The 11,519-nt window shown below is 44.1% G+C and overlaps 1 protein-coding gene across 1 annotated transcript in view; it reads left to right on the top strand.

Annotated features, from left to right (window-relative positions):
- The window catches only part of LOC104997263, a 135,600-nt gene that overhangs the window by 123,645 nt on the left and 436 nt on the right, over positions 1-11,519 (top strand). Inside the window, exons 5-6 of the mRNA XM_010851932.1 lie at positions 10,530-10,629; positions 10,696-10,786. Of these exons, the coding sequence (XP_010850234.1) occupies positions 10,530-10,629; positions 10,696-10,786 (191 nt within the window). The remainder of the gene's footprint in view (positions 1-10,529; positions 10,630-10,695; positions 10,787-11,519) is intronic.

Here is an 11,519-nt window from a genome sequence, read left to right as displayed (position 1 = left end):
TGCACACCCGCAGACCTCATAGAGGTGGAGCCACCCCCACTGTGAGCACTCGGGAAAGAAGTTGCCGTGGTGAGCCCCACCCCTCTCTAAACGGGCACTAACAAGGGGGCTTCTTGTCAACCTGGGCTGGGCTTCCATCCTGCCTGTACCCTCAGGGCAGCCAGAGGTGTATACAAATTCTAGCCCCTTGGGGTTGTCTCCCACAGCCAGCCCCGGTCCTCTCTCCTGAGCTTTTTGTAGAAATCTGGGTTTCAGCGCCCAGCCACCGTGCATTCCAGCAGGTGCACGTCTCAGGCTGTGGACCGCAGCCAACAGAAATGGCCAGGGTCCACGTGGTTCCTCTCTGTTGGCCCGCCACAGGCTGCTTGCCACACTCTGCTCTGAGCCTGTGAAGTTCCTTCCTGTCCTGGCTGATCTCCCAGCTGTTGAAGGGGGTTCCCAGAGTGAGGGAGCCTCTCCTCTTTCCTAGCACCCTCCCAGGGGTGCAGGCCCCATGCTGAATCCATTTTGTTTTCCCCTTCCTTTGTACCTGGTCACTTGGTGATCTTTCTTGCAGGTTTATTATTATTATATTATAAATTAATATTATTATAATTGTAATTTATACTATTATAATATAATTATAATATATAATAATATAATGTTATAATATTATTATTCCTTTAATTTTGGCTGTGCTGAATCTTCAGTGAGACCTGGGCTTTTCTCTAGTTGCGGCGAGTAGGGGTTGCTCTCTAGTCGCCGTATGCCAGCTTCTCATTGCAGTGGTTTCTCTGGTTGCAGAGCACAGGCTCTAGGGTGCATGGGCTTCTGTAGTTGCAGCACGTGGGCTCGGTTGTCGCAGGTCCTGAGCTCTAGAGCACAGGCTCAGTAGCTGTGGCGTACCGGCTTAGTTGTTCCGCGGCATGTGGAATCTTCCTGGGCCAGTGCTGGAACCGGTGTCTCCTGCATTGGTAGGTTTACCACTGAGCCACCAGGGAAGCCCCTTCTTGCCGTTTTGATCCTAGGAGATCTTCTGCCGGCATTGAGTAGGTGTTCTGTGAGCATTTTTCCACATGTAGATTTTTTGATGTATTTACGGGAGGAGGGAACTCCACGTCCTTCTGTTCTACCTTCTGATCTCTCCCAAAAGATATTGAGTATAGTCCCCTGTGCTCTATAGAAAGACCTTGTTGTGTATCTATGTTAACTCCCAATTTATCCCTCTCCACCCCCTTTTCCCTTGGGGAATTGTAAGTTTGCTTCCTATGTCTGAGATTCTATTTATGTAAATAAGTGCATTTATATTGTATTTTAGATTTTACATATAAGTGATACGATACTTGTCTTTCTCTGAGTTCATTTAGTGTGATAATCACTATCTGGTCCATTCATGTTGCTGAAAGTGGCATTATTTCATTCTCTCTTATGGCTGAGTAATATCCCATTGTAAATCTGTGCTGCATCTTCTGTGTCCATTCATCTGTCAGTGGGCATACAGGTTGCTTCCACGTCTTGGCTGTTGTGAATAGTGATGTGATGGACATGGTGATGCAAGTATCTTTTCGAATGAGGGTTTTGTCTGGATACATGCCCAGGAGTGGGTATTTCTAAATCATATGATAACTCTACTTTTAGTTTTAACACATTACTGACTGGGTGATTTTTGCAAGAACTAATGCCTATGACCAGCAATTTGTTATGTGTGAATATTGAAACACCTGCCTTTGAGTAAATATCAACAATTTCTTGCATTTAATGTATTTGTTTGAAACTTTGTAGATGTCTCACTAAAGCTTGGCTCAGATGGTAAAGAATCTGCCTGCAATGTGGGAGACCTGGGTTCAGTTCTTGGGTCGGGAAGATCCCCTGGAGAAGGAATTGGCAACCCACTCCAGTATTCTTGCCTGGAGAATTTCATAGACAGAGGAGCCTTGCGGACCGTGGGTCACAAAGAATTGGACACAACTGACTAGATGACGTGACATAGTGTGATAGGCAGTGCAGCAGACACCTCTGTGCAGGGAAAGAGAACACCTAGTACAAATATATAGTGTTTCACTGTGCTGCAAGAGAAGACTCTGTACTTTCTGGCAATCTTTTATTTTTAGTCCTGGGGGTATTATTGCGTCCAGAATATGTTCTTTTGTTTTACATGATAGTCAATAGGGTAGATGTTTCCTGGGGGCTCTTTTAGAAACACCACAAGAAGGACCAGGTGTGGGACTACCACTGCATTCACCAGAATGGTCAGAGACCCATTATCTAGGGACCTCTGAGAAAAATTGCTTGTAAGGCATTTTATTTGGAGCATTAAGGTTATAATAAATTTTAAATGCATTGAACAAACTACAGTTATTCAAATAGAAACCCACTGTCTTATACCATCTTCAAGTTTTCCAGAGGATATTAAAGTTTGCCAGATACTGATGAATTGATCAACTCCTTTATATATTTATTATACTCTAATGTACCAGTGGGGTGAGTTATGTGATGGCCAGTCCTCCTGTCTTCCTGTCCTATAGATGCTATGGTGGTGTCATGAAGAGCTGACACTGTGCATACTGGCCTCTTGTCTTTCCATGTAAGAACTGCTTCCCCCCTTCCATAAGAATGTCATTTCTCCCCTCTATATATTTTTACATTTCTCCTTAAATTGGTTTCGTAGACCATGATTCTCTCTTATAGTCCAGCAAATTCCGGTTTTATTTTTCAACAATATTTCACATGTGGACACACACCATGATAATAATTGTCTTGGTAACATGGCTCCATGACCCAAAATATGGTTACTACCAATAATATTGTTTCCTAGTTTCTTTCCTTCACCTCAAGGTGTAAATCTCAAGATTGTGTATGTGTCCACTTTCACTAACCATCCTGACCAAAATTCCATACTTTGTGGGTTTTCCTGGATTATAGGTCTTGAATGGAGTCATCCATGACACTCCACTTTTATCATTGATCAAGCGATAGCTCTTGTGTGAGTATATGCAGCAATTGAAATTCTGGTAGAAAATAATCCAGAAGAGGCTTAACTTTTGAAATTCTCTCTGTAGGAAGTAGAGTTGTCATTAAACTGAAGAAATGTCATTATTTATTTGAACCTCCTTCTTGTCATAAACTTTGGAAAGATAGATGTTTCAAGTAAGGTATCAGTCAACCAGTGTTCTTTCCACTGGGACTCTTATTTGCCCCATCAAAATTATCATCCAGGAAACTTTTTCACGTCACTGTTGGCTACATCAGTCCATTTTAAAGCCTTACTGCATTTTTTATATGGTTTTTCATTCTGTTGGTGATACAAGTTTGACAAGCAACCAGCTCAAAAAAAGTCACTACCCGAAATTAAACCTGTCATTTCACGAAATTCAGCAGTTATACCTGACGCACCTGTAAAGTCTTCTAATTTTCATGAAATGTTGTCTTCAATCCACTCTTCCGCAGAAGCAAAAGCACATTCTCCATCACCATGAGTTTCATTTTTGCTGTCTGTATCAGAATCAGTAAGGTTTTTTTGTCTTTCTGTTGGTCTAATTTTCACATCGCCTGAATCATAATTATATTCTGAAGAACTATCATCTTCTGAGATACTAGTATATATGTTGCTTGGAGAATCAGAGAAAATATTTGCATAAAATTCACTGAAAAAAATCTCCACTCATTTTTCAAATTTTTTTTGGTGATACATTATTTTTGAAAATTTTACGGTAATAAACTTGTGTTTATAATATTCATGGTTGGAACAAAAACCTAATGGGGCAAAATGTGAATGGTAATAGCAATCATAAGTCATATAATGAACCTGTGATCGATTTGAAGCTCTACCAGCTTCACACGGTAATGTTACTTGTATCACTCCCTAAAAAGGATTGATATGTCTCTAGTCAGCAATGTTCAGGTAGCAAAAGGCATATTAATATGTCTGTGATCAATAATGTGTTAGGGAAACTCCATACTGTTCCACAGTGGCTGCACCAACCACATTCCTGCCGACAGTGTAGAAAGGTTCCGTTTTCTCCACATCCTCGCCAGCGTTTGTTATTTACAGGCTTTTCAACGATGGCCATTCTGACCAGTGTGCAGTGATACCTCACTGGAGTTCTGATTTGCATATCCCTCATAATTAGTGGTGTTGAGCGTATTTTCATGTTCTTATTGGCCATTCGTATGTCATCTTTGGAGAAATGTCTGCTTAGGCTTCTGTCCATTTTTAATTGGATTGTTTTTCATTACTGAGCTGCAAGAGCTATTGGTGTATTTTGGAAATTAAGCCCTTGTCAGTTGCATCATTTGCAGAGAGTTTCTCCCAGCCCATCCATACATTGTCTTGTCTTTTATGATTTTCATTTGTTGTGCAAAAGCTGCTAAGTTTGATTCATCCCATTTATTTATTTTTGTTTTTCTTTCTGTTACGTTGGGAGACTGACCTAAGAGAACACTGCTGTAATTTATGAGTGTTTTGCCTATCTTCTCCTGTAGGCGTTTTTGGGTGTCATGTGTTACGTTTAAGTCTTTGAGCCATTTTGAGTTTATTTTTGTGGATAGTGGGAGGATGTGTTTAACTTCATCGATGTACATGTGGCTGTCCAATTGTCACAACAACACTTGCTGAAGAGAGACTGTCTCTTTTCCATAGTGTATTTGGGGAGAGACAGAGAAGGGACAGGAGTAGAGGATGGGACAGGAGGTTGCTGACACTGACTTTAATGCTTTTTGTCAACGATTTTGAAAAGTGAGTCAAGGAAAAGTTGTTGATTATCTACCTTTCTCTTTTAGATGAAATGAGCTTTAGCAAGTTGTGACCACCATAGATGGGACGCTTGGGTATATGTCTGGCTAAAGACTGTTAGCAGGACTTTGATAGCAAGTGCCTTGTACTTTAGACAGGGTCTTATCCTTGGGAATCAAACCTGTCTGGCTAGCTGCCTTTCCTCTTTCCTTATCTCCTTCCTTCAACTTCTCCACTATGAATTCTAAATCAGATCAGATCAGATCAGTCGCTCAGTCATGTCCGACTCTTTGCGACCCCATGAATCACAGCACGCCAGGCCTCCCTGTCCATCACCAACTCCCAGAGTTCACTCAGACTCACGTCCATGGAGTCAGTGATGCCATCCAGCCATCTCATCCTCTGTCATCCCCTTCTCCTCCTGCCCCCAATCCCTGCCAGCATCAGAATCTTTTCCAATGAGTCAACTCTTCGCATGAGGTGGCCAAAGTACTGGAGTTTCAGCTTTAGCATCATTCCTTCCAAAGAAATCCCATGGCTGATCTCCTTTAGGATGGACTGGTTGGATCTCCTTGCAGTCCAAGGGACTCTGAAAAGTCTTCTCCAACACCACAGTTCAAAAGCATCAATTCTTCGGCGCTCAGCCTTCTTCACAGTCCAACTCTCACATCCATACATGACCACAGGAAAAACCATAGCCTTGACTAGACGAACCTTTGTTGGCAAAGTAATGTCTCTGCTTTTGAATATGCTATCTAGGTTGGTCATAACTTTCCTTCCAAGGAGTAAGTGTCTTTTAATTTCATGGCTGCAGTCACCATCTGCAGTGATTTTGGAGCCCAGAAAAATAAAGTCTGACACTGTTTCCACTGTTTCCCATCTAGTTCCCATGAAGTGGTGGGACCAGATGCCATGATCTTCGTTTTCTGAATGTTGAACTTTAAGCCAACTTTTTCACTCTCCTCTTTCACTTTCATCAAGAGGCTTTTGAGTTCCTCTTCACTTTCTGCCATAAGGGTGGTGTCATCTGCATATCTGAGGTTATTGATATTTCTCCCGGCAATCTTGATTCCAGCTTGTGTTTCTTCCAGCCCAGCGTTTCTCATGATGTACTCTGCATAGAAGTTAAATAAACATGGTGACAATATACAGCCTTGACGTACTCCTTTTCCTATTTGGAACCAGTCTGTTGTTCCACATCTAGTTCTAACTGTTGCTTCCTGACCTGCATACAAATTTCTCAAGAGGCAGATCAGGTCTTCTGGTATTCCCATCTCTTTCAGAATTTTTCACAGTTTATTGTGATCCACACAGTCAAAGGTTTTGGCATAGTCAATAAAGCAGAAATAGATGTTTTTCTGGAACTCTCTTGCTTTTTCCATGATCCAGCGGATGTTGGCAATTTGATCTCTGGTTCCTCTGCCTTTTCTAAAACCAGCTTGAACATCAGGAAGTTCACGGTTCATATATTGCTGAAGCCTGGCTTGGAGAATTTTGAGCATTACTTTACTAGCGTGTGAGATGAGTGCAATTGTGTGGTAGTTTGAGCATTCTTTGGCATTGCCTTTCTTTGGGATTGGAATGAAAACTGACCTTTTCCAGTCCCGTGGCCACTGCTGAGTTTTCCAAGTTTGCTGGCATATTGAGTGCAGCACTTTCACAGCATCATCTTTCAGGATTTGGAATAGCTCAACTGGAAATCCATCACCTCCACTAGCTTTGTTCATAGAAAGCCCCAAATCTTCACCACAATCTGCAAGCTCTTCTTGACCTCCAGCTGAACTTCCCAGCCTCGCTGGCCACCGTTACCTCCATTTTTGGTCGTCTAGTCCCACTGGCCATCTTCCAGCTTCTCAGACATGCCATACCACACAGGGCCTTTGCATTTGCTATTTCTTATGGCTGGGATACTCTCCCGACTCCACTCTTTCCAACTCTGCCTGTGCCCAGGTACCTCCGACTCATTCACTGAGCTTTGGTTTAATCCCCAACTGAGTTTTCATTTCTTTGAGGGAAACCTTCCCTGGTCACCCGACTGGGACGAGCTCCCTCGTACAAACTCTCAGAGCATGGTGACCCCTTCATGTCAGTTACCGACGGCTCTGTCATGCTTGTGGGTGCGGTGGTTTGAGTGTCTGTTTCCCCACCTGGTTAATCCCATAGGAACACAGACAGAGTGTGCGCCAGTTTACACCTGATTCCTCAGTGTCTAGCACACAGCTTGGTTATCATAATATTTTGTGAGTAAAGACATGGATGAAGAACTGTCATTTATAGCCAGAAAAACATCCACTTAAGACTGATGGTTAAATAAAAACATTTTCCATAAAATAAAAGCTAAGATAGTTCCCACTAAGATAACCCACTAAAAGAACACCGAAAGGCTGGACCTCCAGCTCTAGGCAAGGTCAGCACAGATCACACAGATGTCTGAGAAACAAGATCTCGGCAAATATATTGGGAAATCTAAACACTGTATGAAGTAATACTTGCCGTGTCTATTATAGGGCATTAAACAACAACATACTGGTCAAATAAGAGCATATACGTTAGGAGAAAAACAAAATCGAAATGATCTAAGAACCTCGCATTGTTTGAGATGAGGATCAAGGTACTGATTAATATAAGACTGTCTTCAATGTAAACGTTTAAGCATATTGGGTATCCACGTTGTCAAAAAATAGGAAATGTGGTTTTCAAAACAAAAAGTCAGAAAATGGAATGAGGAAAAAGAAACACTACTCACCCCAAAGGAAAAGGAAGATGAACGAAAGAAAGAGAGTGAGTGAAAGTCTCTCAGTCGTGTCTGACTCTTTGAGACCCCATGGAATAGTCCATGGAATTCTCCAGACCAGAATACTGGAGTGGGTAGCCATCCGCTTCTCCAGGGGATCTTCCCAACCCAGGGATGGAACCAGGTGGATTCTTTACCAGCTGAGCCATCAGGGAAGCCCAAAGAAAGGAAAAGTAGGACAAATAGAAAGCTTAAAATATATCAATGATCACAGTCACTACAATGAACTGGCTTTTCAAAGACAAAGAGCAAAGAAAATCCAACTCCAGATGTTTAAAAGAAACGCTCAAAATCTAAAGATTCAGAGCAGTTGAATAAAAGGATTGAAAGAGACAAGTACCAACCAAAAGAAGACAACCATAGCCATATTGATACCAAACCCAATAGACTTTGAGGTGCAAAACATTCTTTGATATTAATAATTGTACATATAAATTATAAATTTACAATTATGAATAATAATAGTAATGAAAGTTCTTGTTTGCAAGCAAGATAGCAAGTGAACAAATGAGTAAGATGCCATTAATTCATTTGTATCTTCAAGTCATTGAGAAATCACGTCCATGGCAAGGGGGCAGGCAGCTCCGTTGAAACCAAGGGGGAGCTCCCTCCCAGCTTCCTCCGTTGTCTGGGCTGCACTGCCTGCCAGGAGCCTGCCATCCCACTTTACGCAGCCTCGAATAGGAGGACCTCCCCGTGCTCACCACAGCTTCGCTTCCCTCGACTGCTGGCTGAGTGGACCGGTTTCCACTACTGTTTGGCACAGTTCCTCAGTCACCCCCACTGAAAGCCACAACCACTCAGCCACACGTCCTTGGTCCCCTGTTCTTCCAGCCCCGGGTCAGAGATATAAGGGAACCCAGATGCTCTGTGTCGAGTAAATATCCTCCAATTATCCCTCCTCTCCAAGCTTCACCATGTATGCATGTGTATATGCTTAGTCCCTTCAGTACTGTCCGACTCTATGTGACCCCATGGACTGCAGCCCACCAGGCTCCTCTGTCCATGGGATTCTCCAGGCAAGAACACTGGAGCGGCTGGCCATGCCCAGGGCATCTTCCTGACCCAGGGATCGAACCCGTATCTCTTACATCTCCTGCACTGGCAGGCGAGTTCCTTACCACTAGCACTCTGATTCTCCCGCCTCTCCAAGCTTCACCCTGTGAGTCTGACTTAAATTATTTCTCTATCTGTTCCCTCAGCACTTTTGCAAAATTATCAGCACAGAGCACTGTCCCAAGTACAAAGAAAAAACTCCTTAAGAGCCCTTAGCCTGACATTCCAGAACTATCCTAGCACATCCTGCTTCTCTGACTCCCGGGCAGGGAGGAGTGTGGTAACAACTGCCGAGCTCCTGACCGACTCTCCACCCTTCAGACCCAAAACGTTTCTAACTTCAAGCCTGAAGGTAGCTGACAGAGATCATTTTTTATATGTTAAAATGACTTCTTTGAAAGAAATTCATTATCAATATCATAAACATTAATCAAATTTAAAACTGACTCTGCTGCTGTGAACACTTTTGTGCACTGCTATTCAGACATTCCCCACCCACACACATACGAAGTTTTCCCCATTCATTTCCATTATGAAATAGAGCATTTAGCCTAAGGGCAAAAATGAGATGAAGACCCCTGGATATCAGCAAGTCAGGCGTGTGACACACCCGTTAAAATCACGTGTTCTCAGGACTAAGTTTTTCACTGAAAAGTTGAAAAATCAACAACACATTAAATAGTAAGAGAAATGGTTTCCCCCCAAAAGAAAAGAAAATATAGCTCTTTGAATCAGTTATCTGTGACTGCATGACAGACTGCCTCACCACCCCTAGACGTCACAAAATACAGTCCTGAAACGGCATTGCCCTGCAGGAGCCATGTCTGCGCTCTCTGGACACCTCATCAGAATTCTCTCTCCCTCTTTTTTTTTCCCCCTTTAAATTGTGGTAAGAACACTTAACATGAGATCTACCTCTTAACAAATTTTAACTGTACAATACAGTATTGTTAACGGCAGGCGCAGGGGTGTACAGCAGGTCGCTAGAATTTATTCTTCTTGCATGCCTGAAACCCTATACCCTTGAACAGCAGGCCCCATCTCCCCTCCCCTCCTTCCCCTGGCAACCGCCCTTCCAGTCTCTCTCTCTGTAGGCGCTGGACTATTGTGGATGCTTCATGTAAGTGGAATCACGTGGTACCTGTCCTGTGACTGGCTTCCTTCACTTAGCGTAACGTCTGTCCTCCAGTTTCATCTGTGTTGTCACGTATGGCAGGATTTCTGGGTTTTTTGTTTTTTTTGAAGCTGAATAATATTTCCTTGTGTATGTACATTATCCATTCATCTGTTGATGGACGTTTAGGCTCTTTTCAGATCTTGGCTGTTTTGAATAAGCCTGCAGTGAATATGGGAGTGCAGATAGCTTTTTGAGATCCTGATTCAGGTTCTTTTGACTAAAGACCCAGAATGGGGGTTGCAGGGTCCCATACTAATTCTAGGAATTTAGACCCCGGGAGTCGGGCTCAGCTCCCCACCCCCACCCCCAAGTGTGCTGACTGAACAATGGCAGATCCCCACTCAGGGTCCTGGTATTCAACCTGACAGGGAGATTTCTAGAAACACAGGAGACCTGGGAGTGAACATCTGGAGCAGAGGTTTCAGCCTCACCCAAGGTGCCCAGAAAGAACAGACTCCCAGGACTCTGTCTGACCACAATGAGTCTGATGTCCAAAAGAGGGCTCCAGCATCTGTCTCTTAGAATATCCAGCTGATTCTGGAGCACTGACAAATGTGGAGCACGCAGCAGAAGGCAGGTCTGCGTCTCTCTGATCTGAGGTCCCCGGAGCCAGCCCAAGGCTCAAGGCCTCGTTGGCTTCCAGAGACATGACACCATCTTCCACGGAGCGGTGGTGTCCTCCCGCTGGAGCAGGTTCTGGGACTGCCGCCAAAAGACCCGTAACTGACACGGCCCAGAGCTGATGGGGCTGCACACCTGTGCAGTGCCGGCCTCCATTTTGCACTTTGCAGTCTTGGCTGTTGTTGTTGCATCTGCCTCTCTGTGGAGCGTTTTCCCACGTTTGGGCATCTACATACGAGAAACAGGTCCTTGCGACAAGACAGCTGAACTGTGAGTTTCACATTCTCCATTCTGGGGGAGTTGCACTGTGGATAATGTTTTTCTGGTTTAAATCAGCCCCTGTCCACCGCCGGTGTTGGTGCTGGTTCCGGTGGCGGCGGCCTCCGGTTCCTCCTGCTGGCCCATCTTGAGTGTCCAGTGGGTCAAGGTATGGCTCCAGGCCAGTGCTCCCAGCAGAAGTGTTCTCAGTGTGGGAAAGTCCTGTAGCATCACCGTGACTTTGGATGTGAGACTGATAAGCATGTGAAGCGCAGTTAGTGCAACTGAGGAACTGGATATTTTATTGTTATTGTTTTTTAAATGAATGGCATCTTCTTTCTTTATTTGGCTGTGTCAGGTCTTGGTTGCAGCATGTGGGATCTCACTTTTGTATTTTACTTAAATTGAAATAGCTGTATGTGGCTAGTGGCTCCCACACTGGACAATGCAGTTCTAGATACTTCACCTAATTAATTATTGCATGGAAGGAACACCCAGCTTCCTGTTCCAGACGAGGAAATGGATACTCAAAGAGAGGCAGAAGGTCGGACCTGATGTCCCCAAGAGAGACGGGGCGAGGATTCAAACCCAAATTCAAGCCATGATAACTGCTTACCTCCCCCGCAAACACACACACAAACACACACAATGTGTGTGAAACACTGATGGGAATAAAATAAAGCTGAACAGCCCATCTCCGAGGCATCAGCTCTGTTTTAGTTACAAAGCCAAAACAAAAAGGAAAGCCGCAGAGCAGGACACACACTATCAATTCCGCCTAACCATGCAGCCGCCGGCCAAGGGGCTTGGCTTCTCCCCCAGCCGCCCTGGCTCGACGCGGGGCCTGCGGTCGGGTGTGTTTTATTGCACGCCGAAAACTCCAAGGCAGCTCGGCCTCCAAG

Source organism: Bison bison, unplaced genomic scaffold, assembly GCF_000754665.1.
Source record: "Bison bison bison isolate TAMUID 2011002044 unplaced genomic scaffold, Bison_UMD1.0 scf7180017864304, whole genome shotgun sequence".
Lineage (NCBI taxonomy): Eukaryota > Metazoa > Chordata > Mammalia > Artiodactyla > Bovidae > Bison > Bison bison.
This window is presented reverse-complemented; position numbering and strand designations above follow the sequence as displayed.